The following is a 26,448-nucleotide window of genomic DNA, read 5'->3' as shown; positions in this document are numbered from 1 at the left end:
TGCACAACTGTTGCGGGGTAGTAGGTTGTTGATATGATGATTGGTCGAATAGGCTAAAGCACAGTTGTTTTTGATCCAAAATCAACAGTGTCCAGCGGTAATTCAGATTCAGCACAATGCTTCACAGGAAACCGTCAAACGTCTCAAACAAAGACCCAAAGAGCAAGACAAAACCAAAGGTGAGATCTTTTATAGGTCAGGTTTTTGATTTGCTACTATCCAATGTAATAACAAAAAACACTATATTTTATATGTCTAACTCGTTGGGCATTTTGCTTGACATTTTTAAACTGTGTGTATTACAATAAATTGAAACACTCTAAGGCATATTTTTCCAAACATTGAGCTGTATTATGCACATCAAATCAAACTTAATTTGTCACATGCGCCGAATACAACAAGTGTAGACCTTACCGTGTAATTCTTACTTAAAAGCCCTGAAACCAACAGTGTAAGTTCAAGAAAGTTAATAAGAAAATATTTACCAAATAAACTAAGTTAAAAAATAATCAAAAGTAACACAATAACATAACAATAACGAGGCCATATACAGGGAGAACCGGTACCGAGTCAGTGTGCGGGGGTACAGGTTAGTTGAGGTAATTTGTACATGTAGGTAGGGGTGAAGTGACTGCATATATAATAAACAGTGAGTAGCAGCAGTGTACAAAACAAATGGGGGGGTCAATGTAATAGTCCGGTGGCCATTGGATTAATTGTCAACAGTCTTATTCTTCTTGGGGGTAGAAGCTGTTGAGGAGCCTTTTGGTCCTAGACTTGGTGCTCCGGTACCGCTTGCCGTGAGGTAGCAGAGAAAACAGGCTATGACTTGGGTGACTGGAGTCTTTGACAATTTTATGGGCTTTCCTCTGACACTGCCTATTATATAGGTCCTGGATTGCAGGAAGCTTGCCCCCAGTGATGTACTGCGCAGGATATTAAAGATGAAGATTCACTCAAAAGATTTGAGTTCATTATAAAAGCAATACTAGCATTTGCTGCTCTTGCTATTTGACCATTATTTCTATTAGGCATCATTAGCTTTCCCCAGTAGGTGACGGTGACTGCAGCCGGCCAAGGTTCACGGTTTAGTAATGGTCAGATGGTCAGTGTTGGGGCACAAGCCAGGGTTTAATGTAACAGATGTTGGGCGAGAGCCTCAGAATGAATCTAATGGGCCGCCAGTGAACAACGGACCATTGCTTTTCACACTCTCTCCATTTTAATGACGCTTTTGCCGATTATCTTTCAATTAGATTATCTTCAATTAGATGACAGGGAGATTTTAGGGTGATCAGGAGGACTAGAATGTGCTAGAACAGTGGTTCTCCCCACACGTCACGTGTATCTCTATGGCCACAAGCACTGACCATGGCACAAACGGTTCACACCCTTTTTGTTGGCGGAGAGATAGTTGTACAGGTTTAAAGCTTATTTCCTGCAATTCTATCCATTTTGCAATGGACAGATGTCATTTTCTTTGCCATTTAAAAGCAAATGTCCTGCAATTCTACACATTTTGCCATTTCTTATTAGTGCCCATGTGATATGAGTGACTCAAACATGACAACCAAATCAGTGGGTAAATAAACCTAGCTAAAAAACATTACCTGACATGATATAGTTGATCTGGACATTTCTGATGTTACAAATAGATCTCCAAGGTCTGCAATGACTGACATGACTAGAAGAAAACAGCTGATACACTACCCAATTTTACCCAATTGCTTTTTTTTTGGGGGGGGAGGGGGTCAGTGCACCCTTACCAACCCCTCGTGTAAATTGCATAACAATAACAATTATGTTACACTGAAAACACCACTGAACAAATAAAGTGGCAAAATAATAACAAAATACTATAATATTCAATGTATTAATTTAGATTTAGCATAATTTATGGAAAATGGCCGACCATAACTGATACAAACCTCATTAGCTGTAGTGAAGTTGAGTGCCACTCAGCACTCATCCATTACTATACAGTAGTTCTCAATGCTCATGAGTCCAAACTGAAACTGCAGTTACATCATTAAATCCAACCCTAATCAAATGCAACATTAGATACAATTCAGTACAAAAAAGATTAAGAAAAATCTTAGTCCGGTGGATAAAATGCCATAATAGAGCCTGATGGTAATACAGACAGTACTATGTAAATACATGACCAGAAGAACAGCAGATTAGATGGTTTACAGGGTATAGGCCTACAGACATGACTGCTCAGAGTTCTACATAAACACTGCAGCCAGATAACATCTGTTCTGCTGTTACCATCCAAAACACATTTTAATCCCTTAATCTCCCATCTCACCCAGCGCTCCACCAGCTTTGGCCGATTTGACACCTTTAGACACCAACCAGCCCCAGTGAAGCCAGTGGAAAATGGCGATTCTTCGGTACTTGAAGCATCTGTCTGATTTTGTCAGCTACTTCAACCAGTAATTCCCTATCAGTGACACTGTAAACTTTCTTCATTGTTTCAACATTCATTTTCGACATTTGTTGAAACAAAACAACATGTTTCAAGTCAGCGGGGCTGACTCATCTTTTTAATCTTAACACACAATATTTTTGAAACACTAACTTTGGCCTTTGTATATTGCTGTATCGTAGTTTAAGCATGTCAACTATGTAACAACATGTGTGTGTTAATATGCGTGCAGTCTGCAGAAGGAGAGCAGGTTGACAGTGGTGACCAGACCGGATCAGGAGGTATAGGGAAGAAGATGAAGGCCATCACTCTGACGATGATGAAGAGGATGGGCAGGAATTATGCCAAAGCCCTGTCAGAGGAAATGGTGAGTGAGCAGAGCACATTGTGTCATACAGATCAGGCCTCAACATTCAGTGTACCACAGACCTCGGATAATAGTCAAAAGAGTGAAATGAAAAGAAAGCAGATGCCCAAATGCAGAGGTATGGGCTAGTATGTAGAAAATACTAAGACCACACAAACTATAGGAACAGAACTGGAACCTTAATACAGTGATAATACAATATAGTGATGATACAATATAGTTATAATACAGTGCAAGCCTTCTCAGGAGGATCCTGAGGAGGATGACAGGCAAAGAAAGGATTGTACTGTAAATGATGATGAACAAGCAGTAACGGTGTTTGGGTAAAATCACTGGGGAAGCCAAGCCAGAAAAAAAGCTATATTACAACCTATGTGTTATGATAATTGTGTTGTTCGCTCTATAACCTGCTAGTTCATATGCCTTGTGACCGTGACATATAGGTTTAAGTACGAGACATTAAGAATACACAGTAGCAGAATAAAGTCCACAAAGTATATTGCATGTAACAAACAGTTACATGACCTACAGCGTGGTCAAGCAAGATCATGTTTCCAACATTTTCAGACTACTAAATAACTATTTAGATTCAGAACCATGGAGAGTTAACCCAAGTTACTACACCAAGACAGTCGTGAAGAGGGCACGACAAAACGTATTCCCCATCAGGAGACTGAAAAGATTTGGCATGGGTCCTCAGTACCCCAGCTCACAGCAGCCGCAAGGCATGAGGTAGAGAGGATGGTCTCGGAGTCAGAGGAGGTGGCAGCGGGACTGTACAGGCAAGAGAGGGTGTCAGGTTTAACATTATTGGACCCTGGGCAATAGGAAATAGTGAAGTTGAAGCTGATGAATAACAGAGCCCACTGGGCCTGTCTGGAGTTAAGGCGCTTGGCTGAGCGGAGATATTCCAAATTATTGTGGTCGGTCCAAACCAAAACTGATTTGATTTGATTTGGAGGAAGCAAAACATCCAAGTTGATTTGTCACGTGCACCGAATACAACAGGTGTAGTAGACCTTACAGCATCGAATGCAACTTTTTAGGGAAATTAGGAACCAATATACACAGGCTTTTAGGAAAGCTAAGGCTAGCTTTTTCAAACAGAAATGTGCATTCTGTAGTACAAACTCAAAAAAGTTCTGGGACACTGTAAAGTCTATGGAGAATAAGAGCATCTCCTCCTAGCTGCCCACTGCACTGATGCTAGGAAACACTGTCTCTACCGATAAATCCACAATAATTGAGAAATTCAATAAGCATTTTTCTACGGCTGCCCATACTTTCCATCTGGCTATCCCTACCGCGGTAAACAGCCCTGCGCTCCTACACAGTAACTCGCCCACACCTCCCCCACTTCTCCTTCTCCTTCACCCAAATCCAGATAGCTGATGTTCTGAAAGAGCTGCAAAATCTGGACCCCTACAAATCAGCAGGGCTAGACAATCTGGACCCTCTCTTTCTAAAATTATCTGCCGAAATTATTGCAACCCCTATTACTAGCCTGTTCAACCTCTCTTTCGTATCGTCGGAGATTCCCATAGATTGGAAAGCTGCCGCAGTCATCCCCCTCTTTAAAGGGGGAGCCACTCGAGACCCAAACTGCTACAGACCTATATCTTTTCTACCCTGTCTTTCTAAGGTCTTTCAAAGCCAAGTTAACAAACAGATTACCGACCATTTCGAATCTCACAGTACCTTCTCCGCTATGCAATCTTGTTTCAGAACTGATCATGGGTGCACCTCAGCCACGGTCAAGGTCCTAAATGATATCATAACCGCCATCGATAAGAGACATTACTCTGTAGCCGTATTCATCGACCTGGCTAAGGCTTTCACTCCGTCAATCACAACATTCTTATTGGCAGACTCAACAGCCTTTTCTCAAATGATTGCCTCGCTTGGTTCACCAACTACTTCTCCGATAGAGTTCAGTATGTCAAATCGGAGGGCCTGTTGTCTGGACCTCTGGTAGTCTCTATGGGGGTGCCACAGGGTTCAATTCTTGGGCCGACTCTCTTCTCTGTATACATCAATGATGTTGCTCTCGCTGCTGGTGATTCTTTGATCCACGTCTACCCAGACGACACCATTCTGTATACCTCTGGCCCTTCTTTGGACACTATGTTAACTAACCTCCAGATGAGCTTCAATGCCATACAACTCTCCTTCCGTGGCCTCCAACTGCTCTTAAATGCAAGTAAACTAAATGCATGCTCTTCAACCGATCGCTGCCCGCACGTGCCCGCCCGTCTAGCATCACTACTCTGGACGGTTCTGACTTAGAATATGTGGACAACTACAAATACCTAGGTGTCTGGTTAGACTGTAACCTCTCCTTCCAGACTCACATTAAACATCTCCAATCCAAAATTAAATATAGAATCGGCTTCCTATTTCGCAACAAAGCATCCTTTATTCATGCTGCGAAACATACCCTCGTAAAACTGACGATCCTACCGATCCTTGACTTCAGCGATGTCCTTTACAAAATAGCCTCCAACACTCTACTCAGCAAATTGTATGCAGTCTATCACAGTGCCATCCGTTTTGTCACCAAAGCCCCATATACTACCCACCACTACGACCAGTATGATCTCATTGGCTGGCCCTCGCTTCATACTCGTCGCCAAACCCACTGACTCCAGGTCATCTACAAGTCTCTGCTAGGTAAAGCCCTGCCTTAACCCAGCTCACTGGTTACCATAACAGCACCCACCCATAGCACGTGCTGCAGCAGGTATATCTCACTGGTCACCCCCAAAGCAAATTCTTCCTTTGGCCGCCTCTCCTTCCAGTTCTCTGCTGCCAATGATTGTAACAAACTACAAAAATCTCTGAAGCTGGAGACTCTTACCTTTCACACTAGCTTTAAGCACCAGCTGTCAGAGCAGCTCACAGATCACTGCACCTGTACATAGCTCATCTGTAAATAGCCCATCCAATCTACCTCATCCCCATACTGTTATTTATTTATTTATCTTGCTCCTTTTCACCCCAGTATCTCTACTTGCACATTCATCTTCTGCACATCCTACCATTTCAGTGTTTAATTGCTATATTGTAATTGTTAAGGCTGTGTAAGGAAGGCGAATTCAGGTGCAGGAGAGCAGAGTAGAGTAAACAGGCACACTTTTATTCCATTCAACAATAGGCACAAAAAATGACAGAAATTCCCAAAAACACGGAACATAAACTATAAAAGTATAGCGCGTAAACATACACCGTTAACAATGAGCAATTACACACAAAGACATGATGGGGAACAGAGGACTAAATACATGTAGATTGATTGGGGAATGAAAACCAGGTGTGTATGGAACAAGACAAGACAAATGGACATATGAAAAATGGAGCGGTGATGGCTAGAAAGCCGGTGACGTTGATCGCCGAATGCCGCCCGAACTAGGAGAGGAGCCGACTTCGGTAGAAGTCCTGGCAGTACTCCCCTTTGACGCGCTGCTCTAGCAGCGCAACAACACCGGCCTCGGGGACGACCCGGAGGGCGAAGCGCAGGGCGTTCCTGCCGGCGACGGTGAAACTCCCGCAGCAGTTCGGGATCCAAAACATCCGCAACCGGAACCCAGCACCTCTCCTCCGGACCGTACCCCTCCCACTCCATGAGGTACTGATGGCCCCCCGGCCGACACCTCGAATCCAGGATGGAACGAACGATGTCCAAAGGGGGAGGAGCGAACTCACGCACCTCAGAATCGCACCTCAGGAGCGGACCAGCCACCACCGGCCTGAGGAGAGACGCATGGGATGAGGGGTTAATACGATAATCAGAGGGAAGCTGTAATCTGTAACATACGTCGTTCACCCTCCTCAGGACTTTGAAGGGCCACAGAAACCGCAGTCCCAGCTTCAGGGAGAGCAGATGGAGGGGCAGGTCTCGGGTCGAGAGCCAGTCTCACTGCGTTGACGGTCCGTGCTGGTTTTCTGGCGAAACGCGGCTCGCTGGAGGTGTACACGGGCAGCCTCCCATGACATCTCCGCGCGCCTGAACCAGTCGTCCACCGCAGGAGCCTCGGTCTGACCCTGATGCCAAGGCGCCAGAACCGGCTGGTACCCCGATACGCACTGAAAGGGGGAGAGATTAGAGGGGGAGTGGCGAAGCAAGTTCTGTGCCATCTCGGCCCAGGGCACGAACGCCGCCCACTCCCCTGGCAGGTCCTGGCAATAGGATCGCAGAAACCTGCCAACATCCTGGTTGACTTTCTCTACCTGCCCGTTACTCTCTGGGTGAAAACCCGAGGTAAGGCTGATCGAGACCCCAGACGTGCCATGAATGCCTTCCAGACTCTCGACATGAACTGGGGTCCCCGATCAGAAACTATATCCTCAGGCACCCCTTTAGTGCCAGAAAACGTGAGTAATCATGGCTTCTGCAGTCTGTAGGGCCGTAGGAATACCGGGCAGAGGGAGGAGACGACAGGACTTAGAGAAACAATCCACAACGACCAGGACTGTAGTGTTTCCCTGTGAAAGACGTAGATCAGTTAAAAAAATCCACAGACAGGTGTGACCAAGGTCGTTGTGGAACGGGTAAGGGGTGTAGCTTACCTCTGGGCAGGTGTCTAGGAGCCTTACACTGGGCACACACCGAGCAGGAAGAAACATAGATCCTCACGTCCTTAGCCAACGTGGGCCACCAGTACTTCAAAAGTGAGACAGTGCACCGTCCGACCGATCACCGGATGCCCAGAGGAGGGTGACGTGTGGGCCCAATAGATCAACTGGTCACAGACAGCAGACCGAACATACATACGTCCGACCGGACACTGGAGGGGAGCGGGTTCTGTACGCAACTCCTGCTCAATGTCCGCATCCAACTCCCACACGACCGGCGCTACCAGGCAAGAGGCCGGGAGTATGGGAGTCTGATCCATGGGCTGCTCCTCTGTGTCATACAGCCGAGACAGTGTGTCTGCCTTCATATTCTGGGAACCTAGTCTGTAGGACAGGGTAAACACAAAACGGGTAAAGAACATGGCCCATCTTGCCTGACGAGGATTCAGTCTCCTCGCTGCACGGATGTACTCCAGGTTGCGGTGGTCAGTCCAGATGAGGAAAGGGTGTTTAGCCCCCTCAAGCCAATGTCTCCACGCCTTCAACGCTTTCACCACAGCCAACAGCTCCCGGTTCCCCACATTATAGTTACGATCCGTTGTGCTGTGCTTCTTCGAGAAGAAAGCACAGGGGCAGAGTTTTGGTGGCGTACCCGGGCGCTGTGAGAGCACGGCTCCTATCCCAGCCTCGGACTCATCCACCTCCACTATGAATGGCAAAGAGGGATCCGGATGGGCCAGCACGGGAGCAGAAGTAAACAGAGCTCTTAGCTGCCCAACAGCCCTGTCCGCCTCAGCTGACCACTGCAACCGTACGGTCCCCCCTTCAGCAGTGAGGTAATGGGAGCAGCCACCTGGCAAAAACCCCGGATAAATCTCCGGTGGTAATTGGCAAACCCTAAAAATTGCTGCACCTCCTTTACCGTGGTGGGAGTCGGCCAATTACGCACGGCTGCATTGCGGTCACTCTCCATCTCCACCCCTGATGTGGAAATGCGATAGCCTAGGAAGGAGACGGCCTGAAAGAACAAGCATTTCTCAGCCTTGACATACAGGTCATGCTCCAACAGTCGTCCAAATACCCTGCGTACCAAGGACACATGCTCGGCGCATGTAGCGGAGTATATCAGAATGTCATTGATATACACCACTACACCCTGCCCGTGCAGGTCCCTGAAAATCTTGTCTACAAAGGATTGGAAAACTGATGGAGCATTCATCAACCCGTACGGCATGAGGTGGAGGTGGAGACCCGGTCTGGACTTTCCACCGTGGTAGCACCAACGGAAACCCCTACACACCTCCCCGAGCACTCTCGCGACCTCCCCGTGAGAGCACTCTGTTGCCAGGAAATAGTGGGGATATGAAGATCTAACCAGAGAAGGCCTAATACCACGGGAAACGCAGGACAGTCAATGACAAGAGACTGATTTTCTCCTCGTGACCCCCACGCATCTCATGATCAGGGAGATGGTGGCTTCCCTGTTTAGCCTGGACCCTAATGGTCGACTATCCAGAGTGTGAACCGGGAAAGGTCTAACTACAGGAATAATGGGGATCCCTAAACTAAGGGCTAACGCTCTGTCGATAAAATTGGTGCAGGCTGCACCGATAGTGGCCGATGAGGGCCCTGCCGTTCAAGCCTGCTCCGGCAGGCCAAGGTCCGGAATTCCAAGGCCAAGGTCCAGTGCAAAATCCTGGGCGCTCCTCGTCCCCTGCCTTAAATGGAAGAACCGTTCCCCCGCCGCTCTACCATCGGGCGGATGGTCAAAGACGGCTCGGAAGCAACGGGTGAACTCCTCGAAGTGTTCCAACGCCGCTTCTCCTTCTCCCCACACAGCGTTTGCCCACTCCAGAGCTCTTCGTGAGAGGCATGAGATGAGGGCAGAAACTTGCTCCCTTCCCGAGGGAGCTGGGTGCACAGTGGCCAGGTAGAGGTCCAGTTGTAATAGAAATCCCTGGCACTGTGCTGCTGTCCCATCATACTTCCTGGGAAGGGAGAGCCGTATCCCACTGGGACTGGTTCCGGACGGAACGGGTAGAGGGAACTCCGGTTGCGCTGGTCGAGGCACTGGGGAGACCTTCTGTCTCTCCCAGCGGTCCATAGTCTGGACAATGCGATCCATCATGACACCAAGATGATATAACATGATTTAAGCTGAATGTTCCTGGACGCGCTCCGGCTGACTCCATCGTTGCGTGTGTAATTCTGCTAAGGCTGTGCAAGGGAGGTGCAGGAGAGCAGAGTAGAGTAAATAGGCACACTTTTATTCCGTTCAACAATAGGCACAAAAAATGACATAAGTGGCCAAAAACACAGAACATAAACTATAAAAGTACCGCGTGTGAACATACACCGTTAACAATGAACAATTACACACAAGGACATGATGGGGAACAGAGGACTAAATACATGTAGATTGATTGAGGAATGAAAACCAGGTGTGTATGGAACAAGACAAGACAAATGGACATATGAAAAATGGAGCGGCGAAGGCTAGAAAGCCGGTGACGTCGAACGCCGCCTGAACAAGGAGAGGAGCCGACTTGGGCGGAAGTCGTGACAGTAATAACTTTGCCACTGTGGCCTATTTATTGCCTTTACCTCTCTTAACCTACCTCATTTGCACATGCTGTATATAGATTTTTCTACTGTATTATTGATTGTATGTTTGTTTATTCTATGTGTAACTCTGTGTTGTTGTATGTGTCGAACTGCTTTGCTTTATCTTGGCCAGGTCGCAGTTGCAAATGAGAACTTGTTCTCAACTAGCCTACCTAGTTAAATAAAGGTGAAAGAAAAAATATATGAAAAATGCTTACTTACAGGCTCTAACCCATAGTGCAAAAAAGGTATTAGGTTGAACAATATGTAAGTAAAGAAATAAAACAACAGTAAAAAGACAGCGGGGCTATAAAAGTAGTGAGGCTACATACAGACACCGGTTAGGCAGGCTGATTTAGGTAGTATGTACATGTAGATATGGTTAAAGTGACTATGCATATATGATGAATAGAGTAGCAGCAGCGTAAAAGAGGGGTTGGCGGGTGGTGGGTGGCGGGACACAATGCAGTTAGCCCGGTTAGCCAATGCGCGGGAGCACTGGTTGGCCGGGCCAATTGAGGTTGTATGTACATGAATGTATAGTTAAAGTGACTATGCATATATGATAAATAGAGAGTAGCAGCAGCGTAAAAGAGGGGTTGGGGGGGCACACATTGCAAATAGTCCAGGTAGCTATTTGATTACCTGTTCAGGAGTCTTATGGCCTGGAGGTAAAAACTGTTGAGAAGACTTTTTGTCCTAGACTTGGCACTCCGCGACCGCTTGCCATGCGGTAGTAGAGAGAACAGTCTATGACTGGGGTGGCTGGGGTCTTTGACAATTTTTAGGGCGTTCCTCTGACACTGCCTGGTATAGAGGTCCTGGATGGCAGGCAGCTTAGCCCCAGTGATGTACTGGGTTGTACACAATATCCTCTGTTGTGCCTTGCGGTCGGAGGCCGAGCAAATGCCGTACCAGGCAGTGACGCAACCGGTCAGGATGCTCTCGATGTTGCAGCTGTAGAATCTTTTGAGGATCTCAGGACCCATGCTAAATCTTTTTAGTTTCCTGAGGGGGAATAGGCTTTGTTGTGCCCTCTTCACGACTGTCTCGGTGTGTTATGACCATTTTAGTTTGTTGTTGATGTGGACACCAAGGAACTTGAAGCTCTCAACCTGCTCCTCTACAGCCCCATCAATGGGAATGGCATTGTGCTCGGGCCTCCTTTTCCTGTAGTTGTTACAGCCAGTGTCTCCACTCCTCCAGTGCCATCTTGACTGCCAGGAGTTCTCGGTTACCCACGTCGTTGTTTCTTTCTGCTGAGTTGAGACAATGGGACAGGAAGGCACAGGGATGGAGCTTTTGGTCCTGGATGGATTGCTGGGACAGGATAGCCCCCACGCCAACGTCAGAAGCATCAACCTCAACCACAAACTGACGGGTCTGGATGGACGAGGATGGGGGCCGTAGTGAACCGACGCTTCAGATCCACAAAGGCTCTGTCAACCGCTGGGGAACATGTGAACGGTACCTTGGGAGAGGTGATTGCAGAGAGCAGGGCCACCTGTGTGCTGTAGCCTCGAATGAAATGCTGGGTAGAAATGGGCAAACCCCAGGAAACGTTGTAGATGCACCCTGGATGTAGGGTGGGGCAAATCCACTATTGCGTTCAACTTTTCCGTGTCCATCTGGACACAGCAGGGTTGTTGGTGAGTCCAAACGGCATGACCAGGTATTCATAATGTCCACTCGCAGTGTTGAAGGCTGTCTTCCACTCCTGCCCTTCGCTTATCCGAACCAGGTGGTAGTCATTCCGAAGGACCAGCTTGGAGAAAATGGTAGCCCCCTGGAGAGATTCGAAAGCCGAGGAGAAGTACGGGGTAACGATTATTGATCGTTATGTCATTAAGGCCCTGGTAGTCAATGCACGGACGAAGGGTCTTCTCCTTCTTTCCGACAAAGATTAACCCTGCGCTGGCAGGGGATGCAGCAGGACGGATACCTCCAGCAGCCAGAGAGTCCTCAATATACTCCTCCATTGTCTTGGTCTCTGGGCCGGATAGGGAGCATAGCCGACCACGTGGCGGTGTGGTGAGTGGGAGGAGGTCAATGGCTCAATCGTAGGGATGATGTGGGGGAAGAGAAGTAGCCCTTGCCCTGCTGAAGACCTCCAGGAGGTCATGGTACTCTGCGGGGACGTAGAAATCCGAGGCTTGACTTAAGCCCTGAGGAGGCCGTCTCAGGGAAGGGTGCGTTGCTTTGAGGCAATAAATGAAAGAACGGACTCCAACCCAGGATTTAACTCGTGGTCCAGTTAATAACAGGGTTGTGTTTTTGGAGCCAAGAAAATCTCAACACAACAGGAGAAAAAAGGAGTGCGGTTGGTGGGAATTAGAGGATTCCCAGTCTGGCTCACCAGAGTGCTTGTACCTACTAATAAAATAGGTCTCTTAACTGGGCAGGTGGCTATATAATGTCCCACAGTCCCACAGTACAGATAGCTGTTGGAACTTAGTCTATGTGAACGATCCCTATTCGATAATCTAGCTTTGTCCTGTTGCATAGGATCCGGTGTATCTGACTCAACTGTCACCAATGATTCTCGAGGGAACTAGGGTGGCTTCGGGTCTTCTCGGAAATACAGCCTTCGGGGACTTACGGATTCCTTTGGAGATTAACGAGCAGCAGCGGATGAACGAGTGTGCCCAAGACCAGACCTCCTCTCACTCCTGCGTTCCCGTAGACGCCCATCAAGGCTAAGAGTAAGGGCGATAAGGGAATCGAAGCCCAGCTGTAACTCCCGAGCTGCTTGCTAATCTTTTATTTCCTCTGAGAGTTTGTGAAGGAAGGTATCGAATAGGGACTCCGGATTCCAGGCAATCTCAGCGACCAACGTGTGAAAATCTACTGCGTGGTCTGCCACACTACGGGAGTCTTGATGCAATTCAAGTAGTTTTCGGGACGCCTCTCTCAGACACCGGAGAGTCAAACACCTTCCTCACCTCTGCCATGAAATCTTCCAGATGGTGGATTGTTGCTGCCGTAGACCAAGAGAGCGCCCTTCCTGACATTAGCGTAATAATATGAGCTATATTCGACCGGTCCAAAGGGAACGAAGATGGCTGCAGCTCAAAAATAAGGGAGCATTGAGAACGAAAACTCTGGCAGGTTCCAGGATCCATAGAATATGGAGGTAAGCAGGGTTTTCGGGGAGCTGGGGTCGGCTGTACAAACCCACCACTGATAGTAAACAGGTTACTGGGTGGTTGGGAGGTCTCAGAGGTGACAGGCTGCCTATGAGCTAACTCACTGATTCGATCCATGATAGCCTTGAACCATTGGTCGTGGCATTTTGTCAGGGAATGAAGCCCTTCCAAAAGGTCCAGCAGTAGCTCCCCATGCCTCCCAATGGTGGCTCCCTGCAGGGAGACAGCGTGGCGGAGCTGGTCCAAGTCTGCTGGGCCAGTTAATATTAGCCTACTACATCTAGCTACATATTGAACTTCCATCCTCTCAGGGGCACAATGTATGAATTTATGGTTGGATCAGAATACAACCGTTGGCCAGTACGGATAATTAAGTAAAAACCACAAGTCCAAATCCCTATATCCATCCATGGAAATGGCCAAGTTTTTTCTGACAATGATGTTTTGCTCTTCGTGTGATGTGATTGGAGTGAAGCCAAATCCAAACTGCCTTCCCTTGAAACATTTTTTGGTGCACCGGGACCGTTCACAGTTGTGCTCACTCAGTTTAACACAAAGCTTATATACTTTTTTTTTATCAAGGGAGGCCAAATGCTCACTGGCTCCGCTTGCATTCAATGCTACAGGCAGCAAACAATTTCATACTATTTTTGACCAGACAGTATCAGCTGGATGGCCTACACATAAAGATCAATCACTCAATCAATCAAATGTATTTATAAAGCCCTTTTTACATCAGCCGATCTCACAAAGTGCTGTACAGAAACCCAACCTAAAACCCCAAACGGCAAGCAATGCAGACGTAGAAGCACAGTGGCTAGGAAAAACTCCCTAGAAAGGCCGGAACCTAGGAAGAAACCTAGAGAGGAACCAGGCATGGCCAGTCCTCTTCTGGCTGTGCCGGGGTAGAGATTATAAGAGTACATGGCCAAGATGTTCAAACATTCATAGATGACTGGCAGGGTCAGATAATATTATTCACAGGCGTTGTAGAGGGTGCAACAGGTCAGCACCTCAGGAGTAAAGTTGGCTTTTCATAGCCGATCATTCAGAGTTAGAGACAGCAGGTCTGGGACAAGGTAGCACGTCCAGTGAACAAGTCAGGGTTCCATAGCCGCAGGCAGAACAGTTGAAACTGGATCAGCAGCATGACCAGGTGGACTGGGGATAGCAAGGAGTCATCAGGCCAGGTAGTCCTAAGGCATGGTACTAGGACGCAGGTCCTCCGAGAGAAGAGAGAGAGGAAGAGAGAGAGAGAAAGAGAGACAGAAGGAGAAAGAGAGAGAAAGAGTGAGAGAATTAGAGGGAGCATACTTAAATTCACACAGGACACCAGATAAGACAGGAGAAATACTCCAGATATAACAGACTGATCCTAGCCCCTGACATAAACTATTGCAGCATAAATACTGGAGGCTGAGACAGGGGGGGATCGGAAGACACTGTGGCCCTGTCTGACGATACCCCCGGACAGAGCCAAACAGGCAGGATATAACCCCAACCACTTTGCGAAGCACAGCCCCCACACCACTAGAGGGATATCTTCAACCACCAACCTACCACCCTGAGACAGGGCTGAGTATAGCCCATAAAGATCTACCCCACGGCACAAACCCGAGGGGGGTGCTAACCCAGACAGGAAGATCATGTAAGTAACTTAACCCACTCAAGTGACGCATCCCTCCAGAGACAAGAGACAGAAGGGTGCTGTTTTGCTCGATCGGATGCTTTCTCCGGTGAGATAAATGCAGCCTTTTGCGAATTGAAGAAAAATTATGAAACAGAGAGAGACGAAAGATGCATTGTTTTTTCTTGGTACATTTTTGGGGTAAGCCTGGCTTCCCTTCACGAATACATCCATGAATACATGTCACTATGAACAAGTTAGCCTACTCCCAGGCTTTTAGCCCAAAGTCCTTGTCGTAGCATTTGCTGTCATCGGACGGCAGGTAGCCTAGTGGTTAGAGCGTTGGGACAAGTAACCGAAAGAACAAGGCAGTTAACCCACTATTTCTAGGCCGTCATTGAAAATAAGAATGTGTTCTTAACTGACTTGCATAGAAAAAAATAAATACAAAAATGTGAAGAATGTTATATTATCAAATCAATTATAATCAAATCAATTATTATCAATTATATTATCAAATCAAATCAATATCAAATCAATGTGTAATTATTCCTTAAGTGATCAAACTAATCCTGTAATTTAAATTAACTCGGAAGTCGGGGCACCAAGGGAAAATGTTGTTTATAGAGTTTCAATTTCCCGAATATAACTTTTCAGATATTTTATTATCTTATCGATTACAGTCTTCTATTAATGTACCTCTTCAGTCTCATTCCTGAAAGTCGCAAACCCTTGGATATCTGCACGAACCCTAAAATAAATCATGAATCAGCGATATACAAATTGGCTTAATTATTTATTTACTAACTAATCAATCACAGAATTACATAAACACGCACAATAGTTTTACATTGGTTACTGACATGATACACTGAAAAGTCCCAAGTGCGCTAAGCCGATATGACGGCTTGGTAGACAAAGAAAAGGGGTGGGGCCAGCTCAAGAGTGGGAAACTCAGAGCACTATACTACGCTCATGGAAATGCTTAAACTTTGAACATGAACAACCGCTCATTAAAAAATAATTAGGAATTTACATATTTATGAGTGTATGCCTTTGTTGTCCCTCTCTGCGATCGCCGGTCCATCTGCTGGATAGATTGTTGACAGAAAGTCTCTGGTTTGACCACCAGAGATCAAAGTCTTTCGGAGTTGTAGCTTGTTCTACTGGATATGTCAGAGTACCATTCGGTCGTTCGACCAGTTGCGTTTACCAGACTAAAGTACTTAAACAGCTGCAGCCTGAATAATTGTTCTTCAGTTTGTAGATTTCTTAGCCATATCAACTTGGGAATGATCTCCATGTTCTCTGGTTTTGTCCTTTGGTAGAGTTGCCAACCATTTCAACATGTAGCGACAGCCTCCATGTTTTCTGGTCTCCAGAGTAGTTTGAACCTCTTCACACACCAGCATCACCTGGCATGTTTTGGTCTAGAGTAGTAGCCATTTCAACATGGGGACCCTGTCCCGGCGTTATCTTGACCAAATGTACATTTTGTCACAAGTCCTTTTATTCTGGAGTAGAAAAGGTGGTGTTCCATAACACCGATGTAAATGTCTGTGCTCACGGGGTGTAGTCACTGACTAGTTAAAACTTTACATGAAAAACCACTAATTTAGAAGGCTAACATCACATTTAATATTTTCAAAAGTAGTCCCATACTCAATCAGTAATTTTATACAATATTGAGATGTAAATCTGGTAACTGGGAAATATACACATTCAGAGAAATAGTTATGTTGTTCTGCTGTGGTAGTTACATGACAAATTAGTAAGGAATTCGACACGATTGTTCTTTAAGTACCCACGGACAATTTCAACTGGTTGGAATACTGAAATATTGCTACATTATTCAACCTTTTGAGGTTACCGTACTGCAAAGTCTTTCTCTGTGGAAACAAAGAGATTCTCAACCTTCATTTTGGCCCGAGTGTGGTAAAGAGTTTTAGGAATTTATGACCTTCATAAACCTTTGGTGGGAGAGAGAGTGAGAGAGAGGGCTATTATGATCCTCACTCTAAAAGGGAGTGTCGTGACAACCAACATGTCTAAACGTCACTGAGTCAAAAAAAATGAAAGACTCATTACCACATCACCTGGTCACCAAGTGATTTGTGGAGCTAAAAAGAAGCAACTCTTCTCTCACAGAGAGGACCAGGGAGGTACAGTCAGAGCCTATGGTAGATGACACACACTTCCTGGCCATGTCAAGTCTCAGTAATAAATGGTAAGGCAGCTTTGTGTGGATTAAGGACTCTTAGCAGAAGAGAGGAGAGGAGCTCTTCTGTGCCCTTACATAAACTGCCTGGGATACTGAGCAGCTTTGGCACATGAGAAATTAAACACGGAATAGCTTAGAGCCCTGGCCTGATCCAGCCCTCTGATTGGTTTTGCTTTTTCCTGTTCTTCCTCCTCAACTACCACGCTGTGAGATAAGATGAGATGGGGAGTGACAGCATAAGAAAAGGAGGGCAAAGTGACCTAAAACGTGACCTTATCTGTTGTTTTTTACTGTGTAGGTTGACAGGACAGAGAGAGATGAAGAAGGAGGAGGGGATATTGTTAATGGTGTCCATTCATTTCCAAAAGGACACAGAGTGTCCAGTCACTCCCTTGAAAGTCTCTACGGTCTCAACAGTGGACACAGCCTTTCCAGTAAGCTCATTGGGCACACAGCCAAGACCTTACTGAACTAATTAAGTTCCCTTTCACTCTCTACTAATGCAATTTTCGCTTACTCTGTGTTACAGTAAAGCATGCTACACATTGTGGTTGATAAAAATCTTAAGTATGGAACCAAATCTACAGTTGAAGTCGGAAGTTTACATACACTTAGGTTGGAGTCATTAAAACTTGTTTTCAACCACTCCACACATTTCTTGTTAATAAAAAACTATAGTTTTGGCAAGTTGGTTAGGACATCTACTTTGTGCATGACACAAGTCATTTTTGCCAACAATTGTTTACAGACAGATTATTTCACTTACAATTCACTGCATCACAATTGCAGTGGGTCAGAAGTTTACATACACTAAGTTGACTGTGCCTTTAAACAGCTTGGAAAATTCCAGAAAATGATGTCATGGCTTTAGAAGCTTCTGATAGGCTAATTGACATCAATTGGAGGTGTACCTGTGGATGTATTTCAAGGCATACCTTCAAATCCAGTGGCTCTTTACTTGACATCATGGCAAAAGCAAAAGAAATCAGCCAAGACCTCAGAAAAAAACAGTAGACCTCCACAAGTCTGGTTCATCCTTGGCCGCAATTTCCAAACGCCTGAAGGTACCACGTTCATCTGTACAAACAGTAGTATGCAAGTATAAACACCATGGGACCATGCAGACATCATACCGCTCAGAAAGGAGACGCGTTCTGTCTCCTAGAGATGAACCTACTTTGGTGCAAAACGTGAGAATCAATCCCAGAACAACAGCAAAGGACCTTGTGAAGATGCTGGAGGAAACAGGTAAAAAAGTATCTATATCCACAGTAAAACGAGTCCTATATCGACATAACCTTAAAGGCCTCTCAGCAAGAAAGAAGCCACTGCTCCAAAACCGCCATAAAAAAAGCCAGACTATGGTTTGTAACTGCACATGGGGACAAATATCATACTTTTTGGAGAAACGTCCTCTGGTCTGATGAAACAAAAATAGAACTGTTTGGCCATAATGACCATCGTTATGTTTGGAGGAAGAAGGGGGAGGCTTGCAAGCCGAAGAACACCATCCCTAACGTGAAGCACGGGGGTGGCAGCATCATGTGGGGGTGCTTTGTTGCAGGAGGGGCTGGTGCACTTCACAAAATACATGGCATCATGAGGCAGAAAAATTATGTGGTTATATTGAAACAACATCTCAAGACATCAGTAAGGAAGTTAAAGCTTGGTCGCAAATGGGTCTTCCAAATAGACAATGACTCTAAGCATACTTCCAAAGTTGTGGCAAAATGGCTTAAGGACAACAAAGTCAAGGTATTGGAGTGGCCATCACAAAGCCCTGACCTCAATCCCATAGAACATTTGTTGGTAGAACTGAAAAAGTGTGTGCGAGCAAGGAGGTCTACAAACCTGACTCAGTTACACCAGCTCTGCCGGGAGGAATGGGCCAAAATTCACCAAACTTATTGTGGGAAGTTTGTGGAAGGCTACCCGAAACGTTTGACCCAAGGTAAACAATGTAAAGGCAATGCTACCAAATACTAATTGAGTGTATGTAAACTTCTGATGAAAGAAATAAAATATGAAATTAATAATTTTCTCTACTATTATTCTGACATTTCACATTCTTAAAATAAAGTGGTGATCCTAGCTGACCTAAGACAGGGAATTTTTACTAGGATTAAATGTCAGGAATTGTGAAAACTGCGTTTAAATGTATTTGGCTAAGGTCTATGTAAACTTCCCGACTTCAACTGTACTAAGGCATGTTGTTGCACCTTGATTAACCCAACAAGGATGCCTGACAAACATAATCACAGTCAAAAGTCTAAACGGTCAATGTTTCACTCACTGCCATACCTTTCATAACTTAAAAGTTCAAATCAGCAAGTAGGCTACTATTAGACCAGCATAAATCCTCATCTAGGAGCAGGAAACTCCCTCACTATGTAGCATGATGTACTACAGTACCCAAAATGCCCTGTGTAACACATTTGGCTTTGTCTTTGTAAATACTGATGTGAAGCCAAACATCATGATGTCGGTCTCCTACCAATCAAACTGTGTTGTGTGCTGCTCCCCAGGTGGGTTGACCAGCGGGTCAGATGGCTTCAGTAACAGAGACAGTCTGAGGCTGGATGAGGTGCTGCCCTACACAGGCCAGTTCTGTGGCAGAGCCCGGGTCCACACAGACTTTGTCCCCAGTCCTTACGACACGGAATCACTTAAACTTAAGGTAATTAGCCTACTTGACTAAACCAGTTGTATCCTGATTCCTGACTGACTGAAATATTGCTGTGAATGTAGAATAATATAACATATTATGATGAATAGTTATAGACTGCCTCTTTCTCAAATGTCAAACCTGTCATTCCACACATCTTCCTGGATTTTTAAACAGTTGAGATCGAGCCAATGTTTTGCAAATTAGGCTGTGTTGATCTATTACATGTACAGTATTTCTCAAGTAAAAGGACCAATTCTTCTTTCAGGTGGGGGATGTGATTGAGATAATCAGCAAGCCTCCTATGGGTATATGGACAGGCATGCTGAACAACAAGGTGGGAAACTTTAAGTTCATCTACGTGGACCTCATAGTAGAGAAGGTTCCTGAACTGCCTCAGAAGACGAGGACACACAGGAGGAGCAGGAGACCCCGTCCCAAAACACTACAGGAGCTCCTAGAGCGCCTCAATCTGGAGGTAGACTCTCTCTTTCTCCCTCTCTTCTCTGTCTCTCTCCTCAAAGTGGTTACAAATAATCCCTCGCAAAAAAACAGGTTCCCTTGATTCTTTGGAAAAAATCCCCAGATAAATTGCATCTTTAGGGAACAATATGTTTCTGATGTCAATTTAGTTGCGTTTTTCATTGCAACATGGCGACTGGCTTACAGATTGGTATTGTTTATATGCATTGTAGGTGTATGCCTCTTCACTGCTCCTGAATGGCTATCAAACAGTAGATGACCTGAAAGAGCTGAAGGAGAAGTATCTGATGGAACTCAATGTGACTGATCCAGAACACAGACATCTTCTCATGGCAGCCATCGAGTGCCTCCAAGAACCCCAAAGTGAGTTGGGGTAGTCTTCCTCCTACTTAAATTTCCAGATGGAATGCAAAGGGTGGCAGCGTAGCCTAGTCTTTAGAACGTTGGACAAGTAACCGGAAGGTTGCAACCCGAAATCCCCGAGCTGACAAGGTACAAAACTGTTGTTCTGCCCCTGAACAAGGCAGTTAACCCACTGTTCCTAGGCTGTCATTACAAATAAGAATTTGTTCTTAACTGACATGCCTAGTTAAATAAAGGTAAAATACATTTTTAAAAAGGCACTCGAGACAACACCCAGGCCGTTGATGATGCGCAATAGTGTTAGTTCTGATAAAAGCATATGTATTCCGCATATGTATACAGATCGCCAAAGCAGGTAAGGAAGGGCATACCAGCAGCGGATGTGCTGTATCAGGGCTGTGGTATCAGGTACACAGGTAAAGAGGCTAATGATAACAGATACCCTTAATAAAAACTCTGGGTTTGTGGACATGTCCATTTCACATGAACAAATCACATGTGTTTTGCATATACGTGTGAAGTTCCACATGACAATTTTTCATGACACAGACATGTGGCTTCCCAACATTTCACATGTACTTTTAGAACTGGCAGGATTAGAACCCAGGTCTCCCACAAGTGAAGCCAACATGTTGACCATTAGACTAAGAGGGTCAACACAAATGTTGAAGTTGCAGAGGGGGCTACCTCATCACATGACCATCAGCAAAAGCAACCATGACAAGTCATGTCTGCTACACTTTCACATGTTCCTTTTTTGCCATTTTAATGTAAATTTTAACTAGGACTGTCAAACAATAAAACATTTTAATCAAGTTTATCGCAGGATTTGCTGATTAATCCAGATTAATCGCAAATTCAGAATTTGCACAAATTTAAGATTTTTTTTTTAGAAAAAAGGACTGTAAGAATGTTAACGTCTTGAGTTTGTTCAAAGTAACATTTAGCAAAATTAGGTTAATTGATGAGCACAATTTCTTTAACCTCAATATTAACTTGTTTTGAGATTACATTGTTGTTTTTAGCTGTATAGATTATGTATTTTGGATATTTTCAGTGTATTTTGAATGGTTTCAGACAATGTGATTAATCACAATAAAATGACAAAGTTAACTTGAGTTAACTGATTAACAAAATGTTTAAATGTTAAACATGATAAATAAGGAGTCATCTGAGACGCCATCTTTTTCTCATTGACTTGCATACAAATGTTAGTTAGCTTGCTACTAAACTCATGTAAATGGTAAAAATCTCACCTTTTTTTACTCGTCAACTTAACATGTTTAACTTTCATTTTCAATTTATAAGTTATCTCTAGATTTTGAAAATGTAACCTTACGTAAAAACCGTAAAACAGGATAAAATTTGGAGACACAGAGAGCTATCTTACCTGTTATTTTCTTTCGGCATCTTCCAATGGTCACTGACCAACGTTTGAAGAAGAGAGGCATGCGCCTGCAGAAGTAACAGTCCGAATGAATGTCTCAGAAATAATAAATGACCTTTAACACACCTGAAATTATAATGCTCAGGTAGGCTAAGTAGTAATGTGCAAGGAGAGTAACAGTGTTTCACTGCCACATGTGAAAGTGAGAAGTTTTCTTAATCTAATTTGCATTTTCAAAATTTTCACGTGATTGGGAATTTGGGAACTTGCAGTTCCACTTATGAAAGTGAGTTTTTCACATCTGGAAGTAAAATGAGTAAGAAAGTGAGTTTATGAAAGTGAGTTTTTCACATCATGGTAGAAGTAGTAAGAAAGTTACTTTTTGGACCTGAATGCCAAAAGAAAATAGAGGTGCTCAAAGTTGACCCCATTGCAAACCCCTTGCCTGATGACTCAAACGGAATTCTTTCGCTGCTCTGACGTTCGCTACATACAATGCATTCGGAGAGTATTCAGACCCCTTGACTTTTTCCACATTTTGTTACTTTACAGCCTTATTATAAAATTGATTGCATTGTTTATTTTTCCTTATCAATCAACACGCAATAACCCATAATGACAAAGCAAAAACATTTTTTTTGAAATTTGTTCAAAAAAATAATAATAGAAACTGAAGTATTCAGACCATTTACTCAGTACTTTGTTGAAGCACCCTTGGCAACGATTACAGCCTCGATTCTTCTTGGGTATGACGCTACAAAATTGGCACACCTGTATTTGGGGAGTTTCTCAAATTCTTCTCTGCAGATCCTCTCAAGCTCTGTCATGTTGGATGGGAAGCATAGCTGCACACCTATTTTCAGGTCTCTCCAGAGATGTTTGATCGGGTTCAAGACCAGGCTCTGGCAGGGCCACTCAAGCACATTCAGAGACTTGTCCCAAAATCACTCCTGCGTTATCTTGGCTTTGTGCTTAGGGTCGTTGTCCTGTTGGAAGGTACACCTTCACCCCAGTCTGAGGTCCTGAGCACTCTGGAACAGGTTTTCATCAAGGATCTCTCTGTACTTTGCTCCATTCATCTTTCTGTTGATTCTGACTAGTCTCCCAGTCCCTGCCGCTAAAAAACATCCCCACAGCATGATGCTGCCACCACCATGCTTCACCTTCGGGATGGTGCCAGGTTTCCTCCAAACGTGACGTTTGGCATTCAGGCCAAAGAGTTAAATATTGGTAACCAGAGAATCTTGTTTCTCATGGTCGGAGAGTCTTTAAGGTGCTTCTTGGCAAACTCCAAGTGGGCTGTCATGTGCCTTTTGCTGACGAGTGGCTTTCGTCTGGCCAATCTACCATAAAGGCCTGATTGGTGGAGGGCTGCAGAGATGGTTGTCCTTCTGGAAGGTTCTCCCATCTCCACAAAGGAACTCTGGAGCTCTGTCAGTGACCATCGGATTCTTGGTCACCTCCCTGACCAAGGCTCTTCCACGATTGCTCAGTTTGGCCGGGCAGCCAGCTCTAGGAAGAGTCTTGGTGGTTCCAAACTTCTTCCATTTAAGAATGGAGGCCACACTGTTCTTGGGGACTTTCAATGCTGCAGACATTTTTTAGTAACCTTCCCCAGATCTGTGCCTCGACACAATCCTGTCTCAGAGCTCTATGGACAATTCCTTCAACCTCATGGGTTGGTTTTTGCTCTGACATGCACTGTCAACTGTGGGACCTTGTATAGACAGGAGGTTACCTTTCCAATCAATTGAATTTACGACAGGTGGACTCCAATCAAGCTGTAGAAAAAACAGGATGCACCTGAGCTCAATTTCAAGTCTAATAGCAAAGGGTCTGAATACTTATGTAAATAAGGTATTTCTGTTTTTTTATTTTTAAGAGATTTACAAAAATGTCTAAACAACTGTTTTCGCTTTGTCATTACGGGGTATTGTGTGTAGATTGCTGAGTTAATATATATTTTTAATACATTCTGAATAAGGCTAATGTTCGTGGGCATCGCATAGCTTTTGGCCGAAGCAAGGATTATGCTTTCACGTCAATGATTTAATATTGCCAGATATAGATGTTTTTCTTGTCCATAATATATGTTGTAGCTTAGATCCTATTTGATGTATTTATTGATGGAGGGTTTCATTCAAATCAAAAGGGGTTCAGTCAGAAAGTAATTGAATTCATATAGAAGACCCAGTAAAGACTGTCTGTATTAACAAAGTAATATCACTGCAAGAAGTGAACTTCGGAATGTGACATTAATTGTGTTCACCTCACAGTGTGTGTAAATAACAGGATATCAACCATCTTGTACTGGCCATGGATAGCTAAAGATGTGTTATACTAAACAGTACCAGTCAAAAATTTGGACACACCTACTCAAGGACAATTCTTTATTTTTCCTATTTTATACATTGTAGAATAATAGTGAAGACATCAAAACTATGAGATAGCACATATGGAATAACTGAATAACCAAAAAATTGTGAAACAAATCAAAATATATTTTATATTTGAGATTCTTCAAAGTTACCACCCCTTGCCTTGATGACAGCATTGCAGACTTTTGGTATTCTCTCAACCAGCTTCATGAGGCAGTCATCTGGAATGCATTTCAATTAACAGGTGTGCCTGAGTAAAAGTTAATGTGGAATTCATTTTCTTCTTAATTAACGTGTTTGAGCCAATCAGTTGTGTTGTGACAAGGTAGGGGGTATACAGAAGATGTCCATATTATGGCAAGAACAGCTCAAATAAGCAATGACAGTCGATCATTACTTTAAGACATGAAGGTCAGTCAATACGGAACATTTCAAGAACTTTGAAAGTTTCTTCAAGTGCAATCGCAAAACCATCAAGTAATATAATGAAACTGGCTCTCATGAGGACCGCCACAGGAAAGGAAATCCCAGAGTTACCTCTGCTGCAGACGATAAGTTCATTAGAGTTACCAGCCTCAAAATTGCAGCCCAAATAAATGCTTCAGAGTTCAAATAACAGACACATCTCAACAAACTGTTCAGAGGAGACTTCATTCATTAGGCCTTCGTGGTCTAATTGCTGCAAGGAAACCACTACTAAAGGACACCAATAATAAGAAGAGACTTGCTCGGGCCAAGAAACACGAGCAATGGACATTAGACCCAGTGGAATTGTGTGCTTTGGTCTGATGAGTCCAAATCTGAGATTTTTGGTTCCAACTGTTATGTCTTTGTGAGACGCAGAGTAGGTGAACGGCTGACCTCTGCATATGTGGTTCCCACCGTGAAGCATGGAGGAGGAGGTGTGATCGTGTGGGGTTGCTTTGCTGGTGACACTGTCTGTAATCTATCATTTATTTAGAATTCAGCTTTACAGCTTTCTGCAGCGATACGCCATCCCATCCAGTTTGCACTTAGTGGGACTATCATTTGTTTTGAAACAGGACAGTGGCCCAACACACCTACAGGCTGTGTAGGGGTTATTTGACCAAGAAGGAGAGTGGTGGAGTGCTACATCAGATGACCTGGCCTCCACAATCACCCGACCTCAACCCAATTGAGATGGTTTGGGATGAGTTGGACTGCAGTGTGAAGGAAAAGCAGCCACCATGTGCTCAGGTGATCTGTCATCAAGGCAAAGAATATATTTTTATTTGTTTAAAACTTTGTTGGTTATTACATGATTCCATATGTGTTATTTCATAGTATTGATGTCTTCACTATTATTCTACAATGTAGAAAATAGTAAAAATAAAGAAAAACCCTTGAATGAGTAGGTGTCCAAACGTTTGACTGGTGCTGTATATGTAATCTATATACACTGCAAATACGCAAAACACTGCTTATAGGCTGTAAGAGACAGTTACTAGAAGGACATGAAAGGAAAGGCAGAGTCAGGAAACTACATTGAGTGGTGCTACAAGCTATTAACAGGAAATGTCATTTTCAGAGGTAAGACACTGTGGTACGGGCGCTGCACTAGCTTATCTGTCATGTTTTTCAAGCTTATGCAAACCTTATCTTTTGAACATCACTTTTCGCTGCGGTAAGCAAATGTAACATGGTCTCACAGCTTTCACAGCCTACATACAGATCAAACATCCAGCTACAATAGGCATATTTTGGGGGTTGGGGGGAAAGAGGAAACTATGAAAAAAGTTATTTCTGCTACTCTGATATTGTGGGAGCATATCTGTGGCCGTTACTTTTGAATACAAGTTCTCAAAGCCCCCATACCCATTCCATTCTAGGTGATGGTCAGGAGGGAGAGTTAAACCAGGATGCCAAGTCCCCGACTGAGAGTGTTAAAGCAGACCTGAACGACTGCCCCAGAGACTCTGGCTGTTACATCCCTTCGGACTGCTCAGACAACAGCAAGGAGACAGACATCCACCTGCCAGCACTGCACCATCATCCTCCCATGGCTCAGACCTAACCTAAAAATGATCGATGTGGATCGATGCAATTCACCCAGATCATGATCTAATGTGAAAGCCCTTTTCTGCATTACAAGAGCACTCCTCTTTGCTTTCATACTTCATGTAGTATCTGTAGCCTATGTGGCTGGCACTGCAATTGCTATGCATGAAGCTACTGTACACAAT

At 44.5% G+C, this 26,448-nt stretch overlaps 1 protein-coding gene across 1 annotated transcript; it reads left to right on the top strand.

Moving 5' to 3' along the window:
• Window positions 1-26,279, top strand: LOC135548557 (SAM domain-containing protein SAMSN-1-like). Its single transcript, XM_064978292.1, has 8 exons — window positions 1-179; window positions 2,316-2,396; window positions 2,664-2,798; window positions 17,267-17,402; window positions 19,494-19,645; window positions 19,902-20,111; window positions 20,329-20,479; window positions 26,095-26,279. The coding sequence occupies exons 1-8, from the start codon at window positions 117-119 to the stop codon at window positions 26,277-26,279; spliced, it is 1,113 nt and encodes a 370-aa protein (XP_064834364.1). The 5' UTR covers window positions 1-116.
• The last annotated feature ends 169 nt before the right edge of the window (window positions 26,280-26,448 follow it).

This window comes from Oncorhynchus masou, chromosome 11 (genome assembly GCF_036934945.1).
Source record: "Oncorhynchus masou masou isolate Uvic2021 chromosome 11, UVic_Omas_1.1, whole genome shotgun sequence".
Taxonomy (NCBI): Eukaryota; Metazoa; Chordata; class Actinopteri; order Salmoniformes; family Salmonidae; genus Oncorhynchus; species Oncorhynchus masou.
Note: the sequence above shows the minus strand (reverse complement) of the source record. Positions and strands in the feature narration are given on the sequence as shown.

What these genes read in the sequence shown, in the direction of transcription:
- LOC135548557 (XM_064978292.1), top strand. Translation starts at nt 117, where the DNA reads ATGCTTCACAGGAAACCGTCAAACGTCTCAAACAAAGACCCAAAGAGC. An exon ending in TGGAAAATGGCGATTCTTCG is followed by an intron (nt 2,397 to 2,663) that starts GTACTTGAAGCA and finishes ATATGCGTGCAG; the next exon opens with TCTGCAGAAGGAGAGCAGGT. An exon ending in AAGCCCTGTCAGAGGAAATG is followed by an intron (nt 2,799 to 17,266) that starts GTGAGTGAGCAG and finishes TTTACTGTGTAG; the next exon opens with GTTGACAGGACAGAGAGAGA.